The 25,679-nt window shown below is 47.6% G+C and overlaps 1 protein-coding gene across 3 annotated transcripts in view; it reads left to right on the forward strand.

Moving 5' to 3' along the window:
• The window catches only part of MTMR4 (myotubularin related protein 4), a 78,905-nt gene that overhangs the window by 25,697 nt on the left and 27,529 nt on the right, over positions 1-25,679 (forward strand). The window contains exons 2-4 of one of the 3 annotated variants that reach the window (XM_014609858.3): positions 2,127-2,205; positions 21,059-21,148; positions 24,844-24,960. In XM_014609858.3, the coding sequence (XP_014465344.1) occupies positions 2,200-2,205; positions 21,059-21,148; positions 24,844-24,960 (213 nt within the window). In that variant the 5' untranslated portion in view covers positions 2,127-2,199. Of the gene's footprint in view, positions 1-2,126; positions 2,206-17,163; positions 17,381-21,058; positions 21,149-24,843; positions 24,961-25,679 lie in introns of those variants that run through there. The other 2 variants (XR_009456695.1, XM_019486340.2) reach the window with 2 other exon arrangements.

The following is a 25,679-nucleotide window of genomic DNA, read 5'->3' on the forward strand; positions in this document are numbered from 1 at the left end:
AAAGCACTAAAGTGTGTTGTATCCTGCCATTCTTCTTCCCATTTCACCCTTGGCCTCACATTTATTTAAAATGTTAAAGTGTGCGGTGGTTCTGTGTGCCTGTGAATTCATATGAGGAAGGATTCTCCTCATGCCTTTGAACCAAAAAGGTCAAGGGCAGCCACTGAGACCGTCTCTACCTCCAACTCAAGCACAATTTTGCTTTGTCATTCATTTGGCTACCAACTTTGGCTTTGATTCAGGAAAGTAGTTGAGCTCATGCTTACGGTTCAGTATATGCTTAAACACCTTCCAGATCAGGGACATTTTCCTCACTTTTCTCTGCCCCCAAATTTCACAGGGAATGTTCTCCAAGCCATTAACTTAAGACTATATCCTTTCCTCTGCCCAGGTCCTGGGGATGGGTAAAGGAATAAAATGAAATAGTGCATCAGGAAATGGTCATGGCCACTCTAGTCCTGTTTTGTCCATCTTCCCTTCTGACACAGTTCTTTTCTTCCCTGTACAGGATGTCTCTGCTTTTGGTTTGCTCTTGTTTCTCCATGTAATGCCTGTCAGGCTATGTGTTGTTTGCTCGTGGTCAATTGGCAGCAGCTTGCACCTCTAGCTGCACTCTAGACATGGGACTGATTATTCGAGCTTTGGACTGAGCTGTTTGCTTGACTACATTGTAGGGCAAAGGCTCTGTCCAGTTTGGAACTTTTCCTCCTGAGTCATCTTCTCCGACATGAGGTAGCAGGTGATGCTACTGCTCAGATTTGTATGCTAGGGTCAGTTCTTTGATCTGAAACCAAAGACTGAAAAAATCCCTTTCATACCTGAAGCAACTCTTTCCACTGATTTGGAAACCGTTCCTTGTCATACTAGGCATCTGACAGCCACAGATGAAGTGTTTCGGTGTTGGTGTTTTGGACGTCGTTCTCCCATTGTACTCAGCCTTGGTGAGGCTGCAGCTGGAGTACTGCGTCCAGTTTTGGGCTCCACAATCCAAAAAGGATGTGGAGAAGCTTGAGAGAGTGCAGAGAAGAGCCACGCGCATGATCGGAGGTCAGGAAAACAGACTTTATGATGAGAGGCTGAGAGCCGTGGGGCTCTTCAGCCTGGAAAAGCGCAGGCTCAGGGGTGATTTGGTGGCCACCTATAAGCTTATCAGGGATGCTCATCAGGATCTGGGGGAATGTCTGTTCACCAGAGCGCCCCAAGGGATGACAAGATCAAACAGTCACAAACTCTGCTGCGACCAGTTCAGGCTGGACGTAAGAAAGAACTTCTTCACTGTCCGAGCCCCCAAGGTTTGGAATAGACTGCTGCCGGAGGCGGTTCAAGCACCCACTTTGAACGCCTTCAAGACGCATTTGGATGCTTATCTTGCTGGGATCCTGTGATCCCTGCTGACTTCCTGCTCCTGGGGCAGGGGGCTGCACTCGATCCTCTGGGGTCTTTTCCAGCCCAAATGTCTATGAAATCTATATAAATGTCACAGTATCATTCCTGAAATTATGTAGTTGAAAGCTTTCCTGGCTTTTAAATGGCCTGGATTTTAAAGTCAGGTGCTCAGGACTTTCTGGAACGTTTTTTTTTATAATTAATCAAATTGGGAACCCCAAATTTCTCATCACTCTTGAAAATCTTGGTATCTGTGTAAGATATTTATGCCAGGGACATTTCTCTATCTTATTTATCTGCTGCTCATAAACTTGTCTGACTACAGCTGCATGTCCTCCTGCCAGCTGTCCACAAATCAGAGCAATCTCTTCAAGAAGAAGACTTAAGACTGAACGCATTAAGACTTGCCCTTGCCCTCTCGCTATTTGTCAATGGGCAGAAGACTTCCATAAATATATTAAGGAGAAAGGATGTTAATTTCTAGCAGTACCAGGTCTGGCTTTCAGAATAGGTACTACAGTAAGAAGCTGTTTGTCTTGATGGAGGGCAGTACTTGCATAAGTGGTTACCCTGCAGGGATGAGGCCACACACACAGATGTGGGCACAGATATGCAGTTTGTAGTGCTCTTATATGTACCATGTATGTTAATCCTTTTCTGATCACACACTGTGCTTACCCTGAAGTATCATAATCACCTGCCTTGCATTTCTGTACTGGATTCTTCTTTGTTTGCTGTAGGTGAGTCTAGAGGAACGATAGAGGAAGAAAACAGGCTGGAGTTGAGTTGAGAGATTTGGACCCAAGCCTACTGATGATGGTGAGTACACTTCTTGGTCAGTCGCTCTCTTATTTGTTCATCACACACTATTCTGCATCTTTCTAAAGTGGTTGGAGTTCCAGGTCTTCTGTACCTGCAGGCTAGGTGAAACACAGCAGGATGGTTGCAAGCAAGGTCTTTCAAGCTGTAACAACATTTTTGTTATTAATGACAACAGCTAAGGAAGAAGATAAAGATGTTGGGGAGCTGATATGGGCTGGCCTACGCTGCTGGGAAGTAGAATGTTCTCAGCTTGTTTCAATATTGGGGAGGGTCTAGAGCAAAGGGTGGGCAATTATTTCAGGCGGAGGGCTGCTTACTGAGTTTTGGCAAGCTATCGAGGGCCACATAGGTAGCTCCACCCCTTGACAGGTGCCCTGCCCCCTGGTCGCCAATTTGGGACCAGAAGTGCCGCCCCCTTAACCTCTAACCTTTGCTACCGGAAGTCCTTCCCCATGCCCCTGGAAACCCTCCTTTGGGAAAGAGGGTTTGCCATCTTAGGGGGAAAAAAACAAATTATATACTAAAAATCAAACATACATGATATATTTTTTAATTTTCAAAATATATTTTTGTCCTGATTTGTGTGTTTGTGCTGTATATGTAGAAGTGCTTGCATAACAGCTCAAAATGCAGTTTTACTTGTATATTGTATGGGGTGTGCACTGGTGTCAGAGGATGGAGCATGGGGTGGGTGTGGGGTTTGTGGGGATTTGTGGGTGGGTGGTTATGGAGTTTGTGGGGGCGTGTGTGTGTGTGGGTATGTTATTGTGGGTATGGGTGCAATGGGGTGCAGAGCGAGCGGCGGATGGGCAGGAAAGTGGGGAAAGCAGGGGTGAGCGGATTGGAAGTGAGCAGAGGTGCAGGAGCGCAGGGCCTGTACTGATGTCCCAGGGACAGCGCCAGCAGGGCCCAGAGCGGGGCAGTAGGAACATGGGGTGCAGGCTGGAAGGGGTCTATGGCAGGAGTTCCCAAACTTTTTATACTGCAGATCTGCAAACTGTATAATTTACAGATTTTAACTTACATGTTTAAATTTAATTTTTACCGGGGGGGTGGTTTGCAAGGATCAGGTTGGGGCACTGGAGAACCCTGCAGGGGAGGGGGCTGCGCAGGCAGTGGGTTGCCTGGGGAGGCCCAGCTGGAGCTGCCCGAGAAGAATGGGTTCTGCTGCCTTTCCTAGGAGTAAGCAGCAGAGCCACCTCCCTGTCCTCTGCCCGGTGCATTTCTCTGCCTGCATCCCCCTGCGAGGCACAGGCAGCTCGGCACAGGCTGCGAGTGGCTGCAGCAGGGAGCATTGGTGGTGGGAGGGGGAGGGGTCACTTATCCCCTGCAGTGAACAGCAATTTGTTCCCCAGACAGGCGAGCGTGGGGTTGGGGCTGCTCACGGTCATCCCTACCTGTACCGTGGGGCTGGGGCAGGCGGAGCTGGGAGTGAGCGGGTGTACAGCAGCCAGCAGCAGCTGGACAGGAGCCTGGGGCCAGTGCCCAATGCCAGCGGTGCCCAGAACAGGCAGCAGGAGCGCGGGGTCCCAGCTGGCAGGGCCTCTATGGAGTGAGGTCAACTCCCCTCTCTCCCTGCTGGCCCAGCCCAGCTCCATGGACCCTGTCCAGCTGGCACCCCACGCTTCTGCTGCCCCACTTGGCCCCACTAGTGCTGGCCCTGGGACACCGGCATGGGCCCCACGCTCCCACATACCCGCACACTTCTGCTCCCCCTGTCCCCGATGCCACTTTCCCCAGTTTCCTGCCTGCCCCCCCACCTCCTTCTTACCTGAATTTCCAGCTCTGGCACAGGGAGGCACAAACAACCTGACAGTCCCAGGCCAGAAGCCCCTGCTAGGCACAGGTTTCTGGCTAGGGTGTTGGCCTGATGGGTCTTGCTATTGCAGGAGCCTGCCATGGCTTCCTTTGGGTCCTACTGCCCCTGTGTGCTGTCATCTTTGACAGGCAGCTAGGGGCAGATAAATATTAATTTTCTACATTTTTGAAGTGCCCCGCGGGCCAGATATAACGACCTGGCAGGCCGGATCCAGCCTGTGTATCGTATTTTGCCCGCCCCTGGTCTGGAGTCCAAGGGTTATTCATGGGGCCTCCAGCTCCTGTCACAGAGCTGGGAATGGGAGCTGAGGTTGCTGTGATTTCAGTTAAAGCAAGAGTTGATTTCCCCCATCTTTGCAATGGGAGAACTGTGTAGAGCATGGGATTTCAGGGACTGGAAAGATGTTAGCTCTGAAAAATACAAAATAAGTCGATTTGATTTTTCAGGTCAAAGAAATCCAGGTCAGAGAAAAAAATAAAAATCAGCACTCTCCCTCCAAGCCCAGCCTTCAGGGAAACCATGCATGCAAATAGAGAGATGTGTCTGAAGTAGTGTGTTAGAGTAGGTGTGTATGTGAATGACTCTCTGCAGGAGGGAGTGTGTTCTGTGTGAGGGAGAAACTGCATGGATTTATAACTGAAAAGTCTATTTCCAGTGGAGCTGGATCTGGGCGTGATCATATGGTGTGCAATCATTGAAGGGTAAGTGATGGGGCTGGGTTAGGAGTGTGTGGTCCAGCTTCTAATTTGCTTGATCATTTGCTTATGCTGTCCCATGCTTTGGACACAGACTCCTGGGTGTAAACAAGGGGAATAGCAGCAGAGTATCCAGTAAGGGGAGATGCCTGCAGATGCCACAGAAGTCAGTGTTTGGTCTGCTCTTGCTACTATCTTCATTAGCAGTGGCAAAGATGAGATTGGGGTAGCCATTTGAATTCAAAATGATTCATCTTCATAAAGTTAATTTCTCATAGTGTAGAGAGAGTTTTTCCTACTGTGGCATGTGTAATAAATACATGTTTAGAATACTAAGGGAGAGGATGAATATAGTCCATTTTTATTGTGAATCCTTGCTCCCCTTCTCCAAGGCTCAAACAGAACATTTGAGGAGCTTCTTTGTGGAGGGTCTCCTACATGGGTTGGAAATGCCATTTGGAGCAGATCAAGGCAGGGGATGTTATTTGGACTCTAATTTATCTTCCATAGCACCTCCAAAATGACAAGCTTTTCATAAACTTTGCTGACAAAGCTCATGGTAGTAATCAGTAAAAAGCTCAGCTTAGTTCAGGGGCTCATTCATGCCTGGGCCTGGAGCCTGCTGACTGTGGGCTTTGGCCAGTGATGGGAGTGGGAGAAGTGTGCAAAGGCAAGGATGCCGCCCTGATTTCCAAGTCACGTTAGCTGCAGGGTCCCAGACCTACAGACCATACATGCCACTTGTGAGAGGAGAATCTTCATTTCACATGATGTCCTGATTTCCTGAGTGGTTTCTTTGGGCCACTCAAAATCTTTGTTTTTGCTTTTCTTTCAACCATTTAAAAGGTTGTGGTTTCTGCATGGGAGCGAGAAGAATTTGTTCTGTGTTTACCAGGCACAAACTGTTCAGGAGTATGAACACTCAGGTTGCTGCTGGGAGGAAAAAGTGTGGGCTCCACCAAAGTTGGTGTGTTGCTCAATGTGAATGTTAGTGGCCCATGTTCAGTGGCTCATTATAAACTCATTCAGGCATTGAATGAATTTACTGAAAAACCCTAGTTAGAGAAGCCCATACATGTTACTCTTGAATCAGATGCCAGCAGTGGCAATACCAGCACATGCTCAAAGCAAAACTAAATGACTTTTGTCCTTAGCGGGACCACTTCACACCCCTGAAGGAAGTTGCCCAAAGTATATCCAGGTGGGTTTTTTTTCCCCTTACTCAGTCCTCTGGAGGCATGCCAGGATGGCTAACAGACCCCAAACCAAAGCTGCTGAACCGAGCCTTTGGAACAGGACCAGGTCTCCCTTCAGGGGCTTTTGGTAGTTTAGGATTAAAAGTTTTGCCAATAATAGGCTAATCATCTAGATTTGCCTCTGTTGAGCTAGCTGAGCTGCCACCTTTAAAGACTTTAAGAAAATGCATTTTGTGAAACTTCCCTTTCCTGACCTTTTTGTGCATCCTGTCCATTGGGCACCTCGCCTCTCATATAACCACCCAACCATTCGTCACTCACTTGCCTCTCTCTGGATACTGCTTTCCTTCATAGCCAGTTACCTTCATATTGCCACATGTTTGCAAATGTTCCATGTTTCCTCTCCCCACATACCCATGGTGTAGTTTTGCCCTTGTAATCTTTTTTCCATCCTTTCTTTCTGGGACTTTTTCTAGACATAAGGGTGACTTTCTTGATTTCTTGTCCCTTTTCTGTCTTTCTCTTCAGCTGCATTTCCTCTGGGGGCCTCTGAGATGCAGCTGGCATCTCAGAGTAGTGAACTGATACAGGGGAGGATGCTTGCTACTTGGATATTTTAACATTCTTGTCATTGCCAAGTGGAAACACTAAACAGCTTTGTCTTGAATGATTCTTGTGTATGGATAAGAGTGTTATGATGCTCCACTCACCTTAGTCCCTTGGGGCAATAATGGTGGTGGGAAGCTCCCTGTACTTCCTCGGCTAAAGATTGTACGGACTTGATGGCATTTAGTAAGTGTATCTAGCTAAGCTAGTGTGGCAAGCTCCAGGAAGCCCTTCCTTAGGGATCTCTGTTGTCTGTGACCTCATTCAGGTGCTATTCCCATTTTCCTGGCTAACTTCTGAGTGTACTGGCTGGTTAATTATTTGGAAAACTGAGCAGTTGTTTCATTAGCCAGGAAAGCAGCATCAGTATATTCTTCCTAACCTCAGAGAATTGTTTGAACTGCTTTGTGGGTTTGTTGGGGTAACATGCGCATACTCATTCTTGCACACCAAACTTCGGTAACTCAAGGTTGCTCAGTGAAGTTCATCTCTTAAATTGCAGGGCAGCAGCATTGTAGTTAAAGCACAGAAGAAGTGTCTGTTAACTAGTAATTCAGTTTCTCGGCTCTTTTGCAGCTAGAATTCAAATAGCAGAAATCCAATGCAAAGAGTTAACAGGCAACCTTTGACCTTGCTTCAACAAACTGTGGAGATGCAGATATGAAGAGAAGAATCCATAATGCCCCTCACTGGCCACATGTCAGTCACCATGACAAGCCCTGTGTTACATGTTTACATCCTGTGTTTGTCAAACAAGAGTCCTCCCCCTAACCCAGAAACCTCCCAGAGATCTGCCAAAGTAAAGGTAGAACTGCTGCTTGCATTGTCCTTGTTGGATCTGTCATAAACTTCCAGTAGAGATTTCTATGCATGTGCTCACCAGTCCTAACTGAGATACTACTATGCTTCAGTCATCAGCTGATAATGCATAGCTTGCTTCTTTTGCCTGGTACAGTTCAGTAAAGGCAGTGGTTTGTGGGTTCCCCATAACTGCCACATTTCCATGATACAGATTTAGTGTATCATTTTCTTTGAGAAGCATTGGCATCTTCATTCTTTGCAGCAGATCTTGGATCTTTATCAGGAAGAAACCCCCTGAGGACAGAGAGGTGCCTTTCTGGGTCCAGCAACATTACTGTGCCAGAGTGTTAAAAATCACCATTTCCCATCACTCTCTCACCTTCCAAAGTGCCAAATGTTCTGAGGCTGGGCCCTGCCGCCAAGCAGTATTCTTTGAAAGTTGGTTTTTGTATGAAATGCACATACGCACTTGTATGGGCCTGCTTTCCAGGACAATAGGAGCTCTGGATGTTACAGTTGTGCCTGTAGGGCAGTGGCATAACTAAAAAAGAGGTGACCAGGGCAGCCTCTCCAGAAGATGACTGGTGGGGGAAAGGGGGAGGGGGCAGAGTTGCTACCAGCAGCTGCACAATCACAGTTGCGAAGTTGCCACTGCCCCTGTGCCTTGGATGCCCAGCCCTGTGTCTGTGTTGCTGCCTGAAGGACACAGGTGGATGGCTGTATGGTCTCTCATGTCGTGTGATCTGTGGAGTATAGAGAAGAGGGTTGGGATGGGGTAGAGCAGGGGCAGGCAGTTATTTTGGGCGGAGGGTCGCTTACCGAGTTTTAACAAGCTGTCAAGGGCCACATGAGTAGCCCTGCCCCTTGACTGGTGCCCTGTCCCCTGGTTGCCATTTTGGGCCCAGAAGTCCCACCCCCTAACCTCTGACCTTTGCCACTGGAAGTCCGTCCCTTTGCCTCTGGGAGTGCTCCTCTGGGGAAGAGGTTTGCCATCTTATGGCGGGGGGAACCAAATTATATACTAAAAATCAAACACACACAATATTTTTTAATTTAATTTTAAAAATATATTTTTGTCCAGATTAGTGTGCTTTTATGCTGCATATGTAGAAGTGATTACTTAATAGCTCAAAACGTAGTCTGTCTTGTATATTGTGTGGGGTGTGCATGGGTGTCAGGGGGTATGGAGTAGGTGTGGGGTTTGTGGGAGTTGTGGGTGAGTGGTATGGGGGTTTGTGGGGTTGTGCATGTGTAGGCATGGTATTGTGGGTATGGGAGCCACAGGGTGCAGAGAGGCCAGCGGGTGGGCAGGAAAGTGGGGAAAGCAGCAGCAGCAGGGGTGGGGGGAGTGGGTGTGCGGAAGCATGGGGCTTGCACCAATGTCCCAGGGCCAGCGCCAGTGGGGCCCAGAGCGGGGCAGTAGGAGCATGGGGTGCAGTCTGGCAGGGGTCTGTGGCAGGAATTCCCAACCTTTCTATACTGCGGACCTGCAAACTGTGTAATTTACAGATTTAAATTGAATTTACATGTTTAAATTTAATTTTTACGGGGCGGGGGGGGGTTACGAGGATTGGATCGGGTTGGGCGACTGGGGAACCCTGCAGGGGAGGGGGCTGTGCAGGCACTGGCTCAGGGAGACCCAGCTGGGGCTGTCTGGGAAGAATGGGCTCTGCTGCCTTTCCTAGGAGCAAGCAGCAGAGCTGCCTCCCTGTCCTTGGCCCCGGGCATTTCCCCACCCGGATCCCCCAGCTCCCAGCCGCGGGCAGGGCTGGAAGGTCCTGTCCAGCCCAGCAACGGCCCCAGTAACTGGTGCAGGGGCTGCACCTTACCTGGTGCAGCCATGGCGGTGGGAGCAGGATGGGGCACACAAAGCCAGCTGCCTCCCTCCTGGGGCTGCCCCACCGCCCGCTTATGACTGCTGGCAGTGGAAGCCACAGCACCCGTCCAGCTGCCACGCACCCACTCACTCCCAGCTCCACCTGCCCCAGCCCCGCAGTACGGGCAGGGATGACCACAAGCTGCCCCGACCCTGCGCTTGCCTGTCCAAGCCAAGCAGCAGCAGCGGGGAGCAAACTGCTGCTCAGCCTGAGGGAAAAGCAGCCCCTCCCCTCCCATCGCCAGCACTCCCTGCTGCAGCTGCTTGCAGCCCACGCGGGGTTATCTTGCCTTTCCGTCATGTCACTGCCATCCCGCGGGGCAGCGGTGGTAATGGAGACCAGGCACAGGGCGCACAGCTGTAGCAGGGAGCCCTGACAGCAGGAGTGGGAGGGGCTGCTTTTCCCCTGTGCTGAGCAGCAGTTTGTTCCCCGCCACCACTGCTCAGCTCGGATGAGCGAACGCGGGGTCAGGGCTGTTTACGGTCATCCCCGCCTGTACTGCGGGGCTGGGGCCGAGAGAGCTGGGAGTGAGCGGGCAAATGGCAGCCAGTGGCAGCCATACGGGAGCATGGGGCCTGCACCAGTGGCCTGGGCCCCACGTCAGTGGAGCCCAGAGCAGGTGGCAGGAGCGCAAGGTCCCGGCTGGCAGGGACTCTTTGGAGCCGGGTCAGCTCCCTTCTCTCCCTGCTGGTGCAGCCCAACCTGGCTCCTTAGACCCCTGGCAGTCCATGCCCTGCGCTCCTGCCACCCCACTTTGGGCTCCACTGACGCAGGCCCTGGGACAGCGGCGTGGTCCGCACGTGCCTACACGTTTCCACTTCCCCCACCCCCTTCTTACCTGAATTTCCTGCTCTGGCACAGGGAGGTGTGAACAGCCCCACGGTCCCAGGCCAGAAGCCCCTGCTAGGCAGGTGCTTCCAGCTAGGGGGCGGGCTGAATGGGCCTTGCTATTGCAGGAGCCTGCCATGGCTTCCCCTGGGTCTTACTGCCCCTGGCTGCTATCATCTTTGACAGGCAGCTGAGGGCAGATAAATATTAATTTTCTACATTTTTTAAGGGCCCTATGGGCCGGATAGTATGGCCTGGTGGGCCAGATCCGGCCTGTGGGCCATATTTTGCCCCCCCCAGGGTAGAGCTAAGTGGATTTATCAAATTTTGTGTTTTGTCTCCAGATTTTCTTTTTTTTTTTAATTTTTTTATATTTCCCGTTTTCATCTGAAATTTCACAGCCTGAACTGAGAAGTGAACTCCTGGATCCCACAATTTTTTTCTTCTCTCAACAGAGATGGTTTCTTTAGTGAGCTTGGCATAGGACATGCACCCCTGTGATGACTGTGGAGTCAGCAGATCTGATCATTGTGTAGCTGTCCCTTGACCCAGCTCTGGTGTTCATTTGTGTGGCCTTTAAAATCCTCTATGGAGTTGTCCACTAGGGTTCATTCTGTTTGCAGAAAAATGTCTAGATCAGGAGTGGGCAAGATATGGCCCATGGGCTGGATCGGGCCTGCCAACTGATTGGATCTGGCCCATGGGTAAGTGCCCACTAATTGATTGTATCTGGCCTATGGCTTCCCCCACAACACTCCATATGGGGTGAAGCCCTGCCTGCATCCTCCCAGGGCAGCCTGTACTGTGCTCTCACCCTGCACCTGCCAATGGCACCGCACCAGCCCTGGCCAGCATGCGCAGCTTCCTGGTGGAGCTGGTCCTGATACAGTTGCATCTGCCTGGGTACTGCTTGGCTCCCTCCTCCTCCTGTCCCGACTGCACCACTCAGAGCAACAGGCAGTGCAGGGGAGGGCAGTGACTGTGGAGACCACGTGCCCGGCCAGAATGGGGGAAGCTGCAGCCAGGTGGCTCCTGCCCCAGTGTGTGGGGCTCCAGCCCCCAGCTGCTTTCCACCCACTTTGGCCACCTGATGTGATGAGCTGCCACCCTTCCCCAGGAAGCTGTGCACACTGACTGGGGCCAGGGTGGTTACATTGGTGGGTATGCTGTTGGGTCGCAGGTTGGGCTGCACCCGGTGGGAGTACAAGGGGCTTGACTCCATGCGAAGTGCCACAGCGGCAGCTGCAGGCCAGATGGTGGGTGCAGACTGCACCTGCACCACCGAGGCGAGCTGTGCTGTGTGCACCCCTTGCCCCCCACCCCTCCTTGGCCAGCTACCAGGATCTAGCGGGCGGGCAGCTCCCCGTACACATGTTCACCTCCCACACACGCACACCCCCACATATACACACGCAAACACACCACACCCACCATCGTCCCCCCTCCACACACTTCTAAATTCTTACAAGAGTAAGAATTTATTTTGATCTGTTATGTAATCATCTCTATATACACTACTCAAAAAAACGTAAATCAGGGAAAATATATTTTTTCAAATCAAATTAAGATATGGTAGGTGTTTGATTTTTAGCATATGATTTGTTTTTATCTATAATTTGTTAAAATATCTTCTGAAAGATTTTATATGTGCAGCCCTAGAGATATGAAGGCCCAGAAAAAGCTAGAAAAATTAAAAAAAAAACCTGTCCCCCGCCTTTTTCCCTAGGACATTTTTTTTTGTTTGCTTTTTTCTGAAAAATTGAAAATTTTTGGAAAAATGAAAAAAACCCTGTTATGAAATATTTTGTTTTAGACCGTTGAATAAAATGTTTAAGACACCGTGTTCATATATTGCTACCCTTTACTCCCCAAAATTGTTTTCTAATAACTGTGTAATAGAAAGATTTTTATGTAAGACTATCTACAGTATCAGATCATTACAATTCCTGTACCCTGAGGACAAGCAGTACAGTACAACTCTCAAATGCAAGAGCAAGATGCATTTCTGCCCCCAGGGGGCACTACCATTTTCACAAGAGAAGGAAGAAGGATTCGGTGCCTTCTTTGCTTGTGGACTTCCTCTGTTGTTGACTTTTGATCTAGAGGTTGGTGGATCTGCTCCTGTCCTCATGACTAGGCCTCAAAGGACTGGGAGTGGACACTGGCAGCATCATCCCTTCATTCATGTAGAGATTAGAAACAAGGAACTTATTGCCCTGCTTGCTCAAAAGCCTCAGGAGAGGAGACAGAGCAAGTCTAAAGGTTTTGGAGTTGGAAGGAACCTGCCTCCTCCTGGCCCCGTGACCTTGAGATCCACAGAAGGACAGAAGCAGCACAAAGCAGCTGAGAGAAAGTACACTTCTTTATTGGAAGGTAAGAGTTTAGATTTCTCTGAATTCAGTATATTAAACTATATTTTAGCTGCATTCATATATTTTCATAACCTATGTAATTCATAATTGAATTCCTACTAATCTGATGTTTTGTGACAAATCACCCAACCTTAGCAGGGAGGTGAGGCCTGCAGGGCAGGGAAGTTGTTCACAGTTAACTCTGAGGAGGCCTCTCCTCCATCTATTACTACATTTGTACATGCTATAGCTTAGTGTTTATATATGCAAGCTAGCCACTAAATTATATTTTTCTTTTTTTTTCCCTCAGCAAAATGGTGTGACCAGCTTCTAGCATATGGAAGCATTTCCGCACTGCAAGTTATTCTGAGGAAAAAAAAGTGATTTGCAAATACTTTCAAATGAAATATGCATTTCCAAATGCTGCTAGGATGACCAAACACATCCTTGTATGCAAGAAGTGTCCTGCAGACATTAAAAAATCCTTCATGGGTGTAAGTGAGGAGGAGGTAGATCACAATGATGAAAGTACAAGTAGCTCTTTCCAATGTTCTAGATCCAGAAGTCCTCCTACTGCTACTGCTGCTGCTTCTTCTATAACATCAGCATCACAAGAGTTGTCCAATCAACATCCTCAAGTAACCAAATATTGCAAGCAACTGTATGCAAAGGCCTCTCAATAGCTTCATTTATAGACAAGATGACACCTGAAGATCAGGAAAAAATTGACACTGCTCTTGCAAGAGCTTGATATTCTTCTGGGACACCATTGTCAATGACTTAAAATGCATACTGGCAGGAAACTTTTAAATTACTAAGACCATCATACCCTTTGCCCAGCAGACATTATTTGAGGAAGTCTCTTTTAGAATCAGAATATGAATGTGTAATGCAGTCTGTGCAAGGAAGAATCAACAAAGAACTGTGTCTCGCAGTACTTACAGATGGATGGACAAATGTGCGGGGAGAAGGGATCATAAACTTTGTGATAACAATGCCTCAACCAGTTTTTTACAGAAACAGTGAAACAGGAGAGAACAGGCATACTGCAGAGTATATACTGCAGTAGTAAAATATGTGAAGTCCTACAGAAGACTGGGAGTGGTACAGTATCTGTTTTGCTGATTGACAGTGCAAGTAACAGGAAAGCAGAATGGGAGATCATAATGGATATATATCCACATATTACTACAATAGGATTTGCATTCCATGAGGTAAACTTGCTTCTTAATGACATCATGAAGTTGGACACTGCAAAAGATCTATAGAAGAGCAAAGTAAGTTATAAAACATGTAAAAGCTACTCATATTGTAGCTGCAGGCTTTAAGAAGAAGCAGGAAGAAAAGAATGCAAAGAATAAAATAGTGACACTCAAACTGTAGTAAAACTAGATGGGGTGGAGTGGTGATCTCATTTGAAAGTTTACTAAAAAACAAAGAAGCTCTTCAAGAAACAGTAAGAATTGAGGATCTTAAAGTACCCAGAAGTGTAAGGAACACTGTACTTGATGAGGATGTCTTCTGGGTTCAGCTGCAGAACTCCCTGAAGATTCTAAAGTCAATTTCTTCAGCAGTCGCTGCATCTGAGTCAGACAGTGCACTTTGGTCAGACATTCCTTACCAAATGACCCAGATAAAATCAACTGTTTTTGAGAATCTAAGTGCATCTCTGCTTATAAGTACAGAATAAAGAAAAGTGAAAGACTTTATTAACAGCTGGGAAGAATTTTGCCAATCAACTCATGCTGCTGCAAATCTCTTGGATCCAAGATTCAAAAGCAGAAATGTTAGTGATGATGGCACTGCTACTGCATTTGACTGGATTACAAAACAAATAATACACGTAGGACTTGATGTTGGAAAGGTACTTGCAAATGTTGCAGAATACAGAATATCTTCAGGTATTTGGTCCAGGAATGCAGTTTGAGACTCTGCCAAGCATATCCCTCCTGCAACATTGTGGCAACGCCTTTGCATGACACCGCCTCTGACTCCTGTTGCCTCTTGCCTGCTTCAGATTCCTCCATCTTCTGCAGCATGTGAAAGAAACTGGTCTGTGTTTGGAAATAATCACACCAAATCAAGAAATAAACTAACATGTGAAAGTGTAGAGAAGCTTGTCTCAATCTGGGAAAACCTTCAGTTTTCAGAAATCCATGAAGATGATAAAAATGAAGGCTCAGAAGAAGCAGAAACTGCTGATAATGATAGCTCAGAAAATGAGACTGGTTAGACAAAGTTTCATGTAGCAAAATTTGTATTCAGTGAGTCTTGGGTTTTTTTCTCAGATCTTTTTTCTAAAAATGAGGGCTTTCTGTATCTGCTTGACACTGGAGGAGAGTCCGGAATACATAATAACTTTGTTTTACTATAATGTTGATGGCTTCTTCTGTTTTCAACTTTAATTTTTGCCTGCTTCTTTCTCATAAGCTGGCAAAAACTAAGAGATGCTAGGTTCCTTAGAGTTCAGCAGCTTGTAGCTCCATTTATAACAAAAATTTAAAAGATTTTGATAAATTTGTAATTATTGTCTGAATAAACTATACTTTTCAATTTAATAATATACAAAACATGATCATTTTATGAGAAACTAAGATATACATTATATGTTTTATGTTCTTAAAGTAGCAAAGTGAATTTAGATTTGTAAGGGGTGCTAAGAAAATAAGTATTGCATATATTTCCATTTTTCCCAAAATGTCCATTTTTTCCCATGGCTTCAAAATTTCTGGAAATTTTACATCTCTTTGCAGCCCTCGACAGCTCACCAAAATTTGTTAAGGGGCCCTCCAGCCAAAATAATTGTCCACCCCTAATCTAGATCCTCTTTGTTACCATTTTTGCTGCCTTGTGGTAATAGTCGTGAGACATCTGTGTGTGTATGGCCTGGTTTGCTGCTGGCGCAGGCTTGTGGCACAAGTGAGCTCCAGTATCTGATGTGTAGGGAGACAGGCTGTCCTTTGCCTGAGACAGCTGGCTGTGACTAGCTTGGTCTGAGGGTCTCTGAAACACAGTCTCTTCATTGAGTTTTCATTCTTGCTTTCTAAGCAGAAGGGATTCCTCCTTCGGTCATATGTGGCTTTCCTGCCCATTTCTTTATTTTGCCCCCAGTGAACCACATTCCAGTAACCCAGGGGATAGGGATGTTTACTTTGAACAGGGAAAGCCAGGAGGAGGACCAAGCTGGTTTATAACCAAGGTTACAAACCAGTTTGTCAAGAATTACTGATGCCCAACCAGACCATGGGGTTGGGGAGAAGCGTCAAGTGAGCTGATTGCTTTCTGGGCAGTAGGCTGATAGCTGGTGACAGAAGTGTAGCAGAAACTTGGGGCCAGATTTCAGTGGGTAGGCACCTAGGGAGAATTGTGATCCTGTTTCACCCTGGCCAATTGTCTGAGAAACTGCTAATACAAAAGATGAGTGAGTCGTCCTTGCCCTTGTTTTTTATGGCTTAGTTTTAAGGCTAAGATGATGGTGTGGATAGAGACATTAATGAATTTTCAGGGACTTTAGCAGGGTGGAATAGGACCTCATCTAAATGCCCAACTTCACTTAGGCATCTAATATGTGGAATTAGGACTTAGCCTTTTATGCTTGTCTTGTGAATGTTCCATACTGCTTTTGACAAAGGGTAAGCCTAAGATCTTAATTGTGACTTTGGAAAGCTTAGCTCTTTTGTGGCTCGTGAAAGCCAGTGCTCAGGAGCACAGCATTTTGGGCTGTTAGAACAACGATAGTTCTGTTCTGCCACATTTCCTGCTTGAGATACTTTCTATACATTTCCCATTGTTGTTCCTTTAAAACAGTTTAGCCACATTTGAATTAGCAGCTCTGAGAGCCCTAACAGACAGGGATGGATCCCTTTTGAACAGGCAGGTTAAACTAATTCAAGCAGTCGTCTCTAACCATGCTTACAGTGGAGATTGGGATCTCAAAGGTCACAAGCATGGAAATTCCCATGCAGGAGCTCGGTTCACACCCAAAATGGGGTTATGAGCCTGGAAGGATGGGGACTTGTGGATAAAACAATACTGTGATAAAGATGCTGTCAGTCTTGAGCACTTTGTGCACAAGGGCTTTCTGAGAAGCTAACCCCTGGGCAGCTGGTTCAGTTAGTGGCCTGACATGGACTTTGTACTTTGCTTGGACTAACGTCTCTGAGATGGAGGCTGCATGATTGTGAGGAAGCTGCAGGCGCGGGAATTTAGAAAAGCCTGCAACCCATGGAGGGGGAGGGCTGTCCCTTTATCTCAAGACAATTTCTCTGCAGGGACTTGCTGTGCTGGCTGGTCATCTGTGGGTAGCAGTTTGTTGCAGTCTTAGGGAAGTTCACAACCCAAGTTATGTGGCTGTGGGGCGTGAGCTGGAGCTCAGCCCTGTAGTCCCTTTGAGAGAAGGAGGGGCTCTCTGTGAGCGCAGAAAGCAAGCGGGCTGCTATTGTTCATGCACATTCCTGCACATGCTGTCTGGGTTACACAAGGCATGTGGCAGGTACCTCCAGGGGTGTGCTGCAGGCGGGGACTGCATCTCCCAGCAAGCTCCTCTCAGCTTCCTTTGAAAGGGGATGTGCCTGTAGGGTTTGTGTATCAGCCGAACGCCAGCTCTGCCTGTGCTTAAAGCCCTCCTGGCCAGCTGGGCTGGTCTCTCCATTTTCCACAGGGTCTGCTGGAGAGGCACTTAGATGGCAGAATCAGACTCTGCTTCCTTCAGTGGTGGGTGGAGTCTCTCCAGCTCCTCCCTCCCTCCCCTCCATTGTCAGCAGCAGCTGAAGCAGCAGGCACACCTGCTCTGGCTGCTTGCAGCAGGGATGCTTTTGCCCTCCTTTGAGGGCTGGGAAAGCTGTGCAGATCAGCGTGTGATTGTGTCTGAGTTGCTGCAGGCAGCAGCAGAGAACCGGGGAAAGGAGATGCTGCTTGTGTGTGCCCAGCCCAGGCGCCACCTCTGGAAATGAACATGAGTCTGCCAGGCCGTGTCTCCTGCTCTATGCTCAACTGCTTTGTAAGTGCTTTTTTTTCCTCCTCTCCTCTGTGCTGTCTGTCTGTTTTGCATCTGCATGCAGGGCTCTGGGCCAGGGTTTCCCTCCAGCCCCAAGACAAATACAGCTATCCCAGATTTGGCCTGTCCTTGAGGCCCAACATCATCCTGCAGATCTTTCTTCCCCACCCTGCTCTGAATCTGCTTGGCCTTAATGTATGCTCTTTCTGCCCAGCTGCTTTTCCCTTTGGGGAGGGGATTTCCACCACACACATCCATTACACATGTCCATATGTTCCTGATCCATGCCATTCCAATGGTGACTGCCTGAATGGCCCCAAGGGCACAATTATAAGTAGCCCACAGTTGTGAGTTGGGCAGGGGAACTAGAGCAAGTGCTCTCTGATGGGCAGGCTCCCATCCAGCCCCTGGGTTGCAGCTGGAAAATTACAGTAGGAGAGCATCCAATTCATGGGATATCAAGGGAGAGTTCCTGATGCTGCCTAGGAAGGAGTCGGGATGGGGTGAGGATCCCAGTGTTCCCTGCCCATTAAATGTTGCTGCCTGACAAGGAAATGAAGAAATCTCCCACCCTGAGGCGGAGGGAGCAGGTCTGTGCTTGGCTGGAGTGTGTGTGTGATGAGGCCTGTGCTCTATACCTGTGCAAGGTGGGTGGGGGAGTGTGACATGAGGCCCACACTCTGTGTGCTGAGGGTGAGGTGTGAGGCCTGCACTCTGTGCTCTGAGAGAAGAACAAGTCTGCTTAAGTTAGTTAAATTGTATGTGTAAGAGGCTGACTGCTGGAATTGTTATTTTAAAAATCTACTCTAAAATAGTATTTAGTTCAATGGATGATTTTAAACACTAAGATCACTGGTATGTCAGAGACATTCCTTGGGCTGTATTTCAAGGTTTTCCCCTAACTGACTCAAGTATTTTTTTTTCATTTTACTTTCATATATTAAAACCAACAGTTTATGATTTGGAAGTGAATATTATTTTACCCAAAAATAGATCTCTTTGTGGACCAATAAATCAAACATATAGGGGAGACTCTAGAATATATTGATTTCTAGGTAATATTCAGAATAAATTATCCTAAACCAGTGATCGTCAGCCAGGTATCTTGGCAGCTTGGAGTGCCTTGAGATCCTTTAAAGGGTGCCCTGGGGTTCCATATAACATTAGCACTGCTGGGTATACAAACATGATTGAGAAAATAAACCCAGAGATTTCAAATAGGGAACCACAATGTTAAAAACCTTCTGACCTGTTTTGGGCTTCCTGCTTTCTTTGAAACAGAAGAATTCCTCTCATATTTCCATTGTCAAAAAATGAGTGAAAGCTAAGAGCTAACACTTCCAAGGTATGCCACAGGTCAAAATGTTTTTAACAGTGTGGTTTCCTATTTGAAATCTCTGTGATTATCTTGTCAATCCTGTTTGCCCACCTAACCATACTAAGATTGTGTGGTACTCTGTGGCACCCCTGAAAAATTCTCAAGGCACCCCAGGGTGTTGTAACACCCTTGAAAATCATTGTTCTCAGTTCAGAATGCAGCTTCCAGTGCCTTCTGACTTGTTGTGGTCTTTCCGGATTCTTTGCAACAGAAAATTGCTGTATTGTTTTTCTGTAGTCAAAAATTGAGTGAAATATAAGATCTGACATCTTTCGAGGGGTGCCTTAAATCTATTGAGGGGTGCTTGGGTCTGTCAAAGGGTGCCTTGGGTCTAAAAAAGTTGAGAACCATTGACCTGGAACAAGGGTTACAAACATCATTCATATGTTTTGGATACTCAATTTAAAGGGTCCTGGTTTTCATAAAGCAACAAATTCGCAATCCTTAGAAAACTAGTTCTCTTTATAATGACACATGCAAGAACCCCAAATCGCTAATCACTAATTTTCACCAACCTTTACATTGCGCAAAACAGCACTTTTTCTCTTTTATTATTTAAGAACTTGCTTCCTTTCTCAACAGAATCAACTTGGGGGAGGACTATTAACTGAACAGGATGAAAGAGTTTGGGAGTGAAATAGTTTAGGACCAGCGGCCTTAAGCTGCGTGGCTGTGCAGGCGCATGCTTATGCCGCTCTGCCAGGTGCACGTGTGTGGCCACGCGTACCACACAGCTTAGAGGGAGCTGTGTTTAGGACAGTGGTTCTGAATCTTTTTTAGACTTGAGGTACCCCTCATTAGACTTAAGGCAGCATGCCTGGAAAGTGCTAGCTATTAGCTTTCACTCATTTGTTTGACCATGGAAAAATAAGAGAGCAATTCTTCTGTTGCAGAGAACTCAGAAAACCCACAACAGGTCAGAAGGTTTTTAATACTGTGGTTTCCTATTTGAAATCACTGGGCACGGATGGATGTTTGGTTCCCCGGGGACAAATAGGACCTGTGCACCTTGCACTGCTGCTACTTGTCCCTGGGGAACACCCATGCCACACATGCTTTGGAGCATGGCAAGTTACCCCAGGTGGGGTAGGGGGAGGCTAGGGCCAGCACTGGGCTGTCTCCAGCAGCCTTTTCTGGGGTCCTTCTGGAGCTGCAGCAATTCTGCTTCACGGAGCCTGGCCAGCAGCTGCACCATGGCTGTGGGCGGCCCAGCTCCACTTTTGAGTGGTGCATGCATAGGCAGCGTGCAATCTCCGCCTTTTTTTTTCCATGGGTTTTTTTGCCCCCTGGATAGGGGGCAAACACAGATGTGTGTATGGCACCACATACGACGGTTGTGGTAGTCTAGAGGTGGCCTCAGCATTTATCAGGGTTTTATTTTGCACACCTAAAAGTATTAACACTGCATGGCATTCTGTGGCACCCCTGAAAGGTTCTCAAGGCACCCTAGGGTGCTGCAGCACCCTTCTTGAGAGTCATTGTTCTAAGTTCAGAATACAGCGTGCGCTCTGTCTTTCTCTCTTTCTCTCCCCCCACCTTCTTTTAGCTGGTTATTCCATGGGATTTACAAATGCTACAAATATACTCCTGTGTGTGTAAGCTTCACAAGGCCTCTCAAGCAGATTAAGTGTTCAAGCAGTTCTGTGGAGCTCCCAAGGTTCGAGCCTTTCTCATCTAAGTTCAGAAGTTTTCATCAAACCCAAGGAAAATTATATACTGAGCAGTTCTCACTGAGCACTTGTGCTTGGGGAATGGACCATGATGTTATGAGTTACTTCAGGTTAAGAAGCTAGTTGTTTTTTTAAGTGAACTTTTTTTTTTTAATTAGATGGGGAAGAGACATTGCCCCCAAAGTTGGGAATAACAGTGGAGTCCTTGTCATGGCTCCGAGGTGCTGGTAAACAAAAGGGCTTTTTAAAAATGATGGAAAATCCCATGAAAAATTCACTCCATCTGCCTTCTGGGAGGTATCTGTATCATACGTCATTTGCTTATTTCTTCTTGGCTCATCAAATGCTGCTCTGCCGTACAACCTTTAGGCAGAAGGGCTGCATTAACTGTTTTTTCATACTGTTGATGTTATGTGATGATGAGGGAGGGCCTGATGTGGAATATAGGAGCTGATTAGTGGAGTTCTGAGGGCAAGCCCATGCAGAGTGCTGGGTGCTCTTACATGGAGAATGGAGTGGGGGGTCTAGCAGGCAGTGATCTCCTGGTGAGAGCCTGCATACTGCCTTTTGACAGCTTATACGGACATGGAGAAAGTGGCCTGCCTCTTAGTATGTGTTCTGTTTGGAATGCAGGGTGAGGAAGGCCCTCCCAGTTTGGAGTACATCCAAGCCAAGGACTTGTTCCCCCAAAAAGAGCTGGTTAAGGAGGAAGAATCTCTGCAGGTAAGAATGGAAGAACCCAGGAAACACCCACTTTGGGGCTTGGTGGGCTTGACTTTGACAATGCCAAACCTGAAAGGGTTCCCAGCCAAAGGAACATCAACATCCCTGACAGAGGCATAGCAGGCTCTTTCAATGCTTGGGTTGTGGGTGGGGTGGAGGATAGGAAGAGGAGTCTTACCTGCCTTTACATGCTGGGGCTCTCCTCACTTGAGTGGCAGCTGCTACTGATACTGCCTTAGCAGCTTGGGCTTGGGCTGCTGCCACTGAGGGACAACCAGTGGTAGGGGTCCCAGGTGGCTGCTCATGGTGCCCCATTTGCCTTCCTACCCCAGGGGACAGGGCTGTTTCTCCCCTGGTAAAGGCTCTGGGAAGAGGGTGTCATTCCTTCCTTTTCCCCCCAGATGCACTGCTGGACATGGGGTTGTGCCTGCCTGGCCCATATAGCCAGGCTGTGCTTGCTGTGGCAAAACCTCCTGAGAGAACCAGACCCACACTCCCTTTAAGTCGGTGTCTGGGGCTGGTGTCCCACTTCTCCCTGCCCCACACAGCTCTACTACTGACCCTGGGCCCCAGGTGTGTGAGCAATCTAGGTCACTGCCCATGTGCTGGAAGGCTGCTGATTTTCTGCAGCTCTGTGGTTCTTCCTTCATCTGTTCCTTCTGCACACAAGGATGTTCTGATTTGCACTGTGCTGCAGTGAGAGTCATGAGAGAGTGGCTGAGGAATGATATAGTGCAAGGACATCCTGGCAACACCCCTCTAGCGGTGCCAGCATTCAGGGGGGTTAAGCATTGTAACAGCCTCTGTGTTGACTCTCAGCTGCTGAGAGATCCTCCCTGGGCCAATTAGACTGCATCAGAGCCAGACTACCCATGGCATGGCAACAAGCATCCCTGCTGCAGCAACTGATCTAGTCAGCTGGGTTGTGCTCCTGAAGCTCTTCTGCTGTAGACCTGCTGGAAGAAGAGGCTTCCTCTCTGAGAGCCAGCCCACCCTTGAGAGGGCGGTGAGGAAGATGTAGGTATAGCTGCTGCCATGGATACAAGCAAGGACAATAGCACAGACTGATGCTGTGACCAAAGCTGCTAGATTCTCTTGCTGTTTTCTGCACAGTACACTCCCATGTAGTCCCACCCAGTTGTTGTCCTCTGCCTGTAGCTGGAACCAGAATCTGTCTGTACAAATCACACTCACTAGAGCACTTCGAACATCCTGGATGTTGTTGGCCGTGCCTCTCTGAACTGCATTGTTTGGCTTGGACCTCAGGAAAGAAAAAGGTGTTGAAAATATGGGGTCTTGGGAAATGGGTATGAGAGAGATGGGATGAATCCATATAACAAGGCACTTTGCAGAAGAGCAGGGGTTAGGACAACCTGTCTAGTGTTCTCCCCACCCCCTGAGAGCTCTGTCCAGTTCATTCCATCACCGCTTTCTTTCAAGTCTACTGATTTTACAAGCCTGTTTTTAAGGCTCCTGTCTGTTGCCTTGAGAAGGAGCCAAGCAAGCACAGAAAACTATAGCTAAACATAGTGTTGTCAGTGCAGAACATGATATTTTCCCCTTACATTTCTGCCAGTTGAGACCTTCAGTTTTGCCCAGTCAGTTTCAGTCCATTGAAGAGTCTAAAGTTATCTGTAAATGTTAACAAAAGGGCAAGTTGTCAATGAAATGTTATTTAAAAACAAAGGCCAAGAGCCAGGGAAGTCGATATGCAGGTAGTATGAGTGTAGGCCATGGAAGTATCAGAAAGTGGGAAAAAAACAGAGTTTTTAATGGATAACTTCACCAACTTCCTCATGCAAGCAAGTTAGAGCCTCAGAGTTGAAGTCTGTATGTGCCAAATATTTTGGTTGCTGTTCTATGTTCTGAAGTCAAAGCTTTATGAAGAGAGAGCCTGCCTTAAACTGCTAGGCTTTGAGTCTGCAAGGCACAGAGAGCCAGGAAGAAGCATAAAGAGAAAACTAATTTTAGTTTGTTGCCTCCCATTTTTACCCAAGAAGGATGTTCACATCTGGCTGCCAGTCTGGAACCCACGTACAGCAGAGTCAGTTCCTGAAGTACAGGGAGGGAGTGAAAGATGCCTGGTTTATTGGCTGTCCAGTAGTCTTTGCATTCACTTCTCCATGTTCAGTCAAAAATAACTGCGTATGCAGATTTATGCACAACTCTTTTTGCAGGGGTTGTGGCCAGGGCCTTGTCTGTCCCATTTATTTGCCTGGACTGTAACCAGTGGGTCTCAGGATGCTACTAATTGTCCAGTTACATATAGGGGATGCTGCAAGATCGTGTACAGACATGACACTTTGCCTTATGGAGAAAGGGGAGTGTTAAGGTCATGCAGACCACTGGCACAGGGTTCTGAGCCATCTGCAAAGTGTCTCCAAACAAGAGACCTGTCTGTGCCAGATCTGCATCCTAAGCTCCCTCTGCCTTGCTTTGCTGCACAGGCTGATGTTGGATTTGTTTTGTGTGAGAATGCCAGTGATTGAACCCCTTTCCTTGCCACCTGACCTTGCTGCCAGACATTCACAGCCAAGATGCACAGCCAGGGATTGTCATCACTTCTGTTGTAAATCACTCCGCCTCATGTATCCAGAAGTGTATCTGCTCAGACACTTTCCTGAAAGAGTACATTTCAGGGGTCCAAGTGTTGAAGCAACAACCTTTTCACTATGTCAGCCTGCAGGCTCATTTGCCCAGGCCCCTCCCAGTTCTGTGATGTCCAGGGATCCCAGTTTTCCCTGATAAAAAAATTCCAAATTCTCTGATTAAAACCCCCAAATCCGTGATTAAAATGAAATACCTCTATATATATAGGACTCAGTTGAACATAATGTTTTATTGATATATTTACAATTTTAAAACAATTTGGAAGCCTACTAGTGCCTCAATCAATATAACAAATTCTAAATCCCTATACATTTTGGTATTTGATTTGGGGGGGGAGGGGAGGGTTATCATGGAAAAATCAGAGCTCCCTCTGCCCCTTTAGCTCACAAAACAGGTCCAGGAGCGTGCGTAGGAACGGGGAGCCAGGTCCAGCCCCTGGACAGGCTGCCTGCAGCCCTGTCCCACTCCCTGCTGGGGCCCTGCAGGAATGCATTCTAGCCCCCTGCCCAGCCCTGCCCAACACACTCCCCCCCGCCCCTTCTTATGGGGGCCTCAATCCCTGCCCCACCAGACTTACCTGTGGGAGCTGCTCTCCAGGCTGCCTAATCAACCTCCTCCCACTCCCCTCTAGCCCCTTGCAGGTTGGAACTCTGCAAAAGAGCAAAATCTGTGGGTTTCTCTGTTAAAATGAGAAATCCGCATTTTCCTCAGGTGAAGGGGGAAATCCACATTTTTCTCTGTTTTTCCTTGGGAAATGGAAAACCTGGATCCCTGGCGATGATGACACTGTCCAGTACCCTTGGAGAAGTGGGCTTCACTGTGGATATCGCATCTCAAACAGAATAGCTTTCAGAGGGGAACCCAAAGTGTGGAGTAGGGGGAGTCACTGGAGTCTGCATCCCACCTTGCTGCCTATTCACAAGGAAGGGAGAAAGACAGATTGCTCTGTCTGACAAGCATCCTGTGGAAGTTGCATTCAGAAGGCAGTAAGAGAACTAGCTGTTCTCACGTCTGCTGTGCAAATTGCCCTGCATGTGTTTGCCTAAGAGCTTCTCTGACTGTGCAAATGTGTCTCTCTCCTCTAGGTCCCATTCACTGTGTTGCAGGGTGAGGGGGTGGAGTATCTTGGCCATGCTAATGATGCCGTGATCGCCATCTCCAACTACCGGCTTCATATCAAATTTAAGGACTCTGTGATCAATGTAAGTCTGGATCCGTGTGTCCCTGGTTTGTTTTTGATCTCTTGAAGTACTCTTACAGCTCTACCATCACTTTTCACTCAGCCAGATGCAGGAGTCTCTGCAGTTGTTAGCTCTTTTACCTGTGGCACAGAAATTGCATCTCTCAGGAGTTCTATGGCCTGGCATTTTCCATAGCCATGGCTGAAGTGGCTGTGCTTCTGGAGTGAGCGAATGCCCCCTGTCCTGGAATGTGGGCGAGTTTTTCTTTCAGTGGCAGTCAGGTTTTTCCCTTTCCATTTTTTTTTTTCCATATGCATTTCATTCTCCCACCAGAATCATAGAAAATAGGGTTGGAAGGGACCTTAGGAGCAGGAAGAAATTCTTTATGGTGAGGGTTGCCAAAATATGGAATGGGCTTCCAAGGGACCTAAGCATCAGGATAGGTGAGTACTAAGGCCTAATGGGAGGCTTGAGTGTCTCTATACTAATGCTAAGAGTATGGGAAATAAGCAAGAGGAACTTGCACTCCTGCTTGCAGACAAAGATTTCAACCTGGTTGGGCTAACAGAAACATGGTGGGACCCTACCTATGATTGGACAGTGGGCATTGAGGGCTACATTGTATACAGGCAGAATAGATTGGGGAAAAAGAGTGGGGGGTACATTGCTCTGCACATCTTCTGTAATAAAAATGGGGACAGAAGAAAGGCGGATCAAAGTCCTATGGGTCAGATTACAAG

Source organism: Alligator mississippiensis, chromosome 14 (genome assembly GCF_030867095.1).
Source record: "Alligator mississippiensis isolate rAllMis1 chromosome 14, rAllMis1, whole genome shotgun sequence".
In the NCBI taxonomy this organism is placed as follows: Eukaryota; Metazoa; Chordata; order Crocodylia; family Alligatoridae; genus Alligator; species Alligator mississippiensis.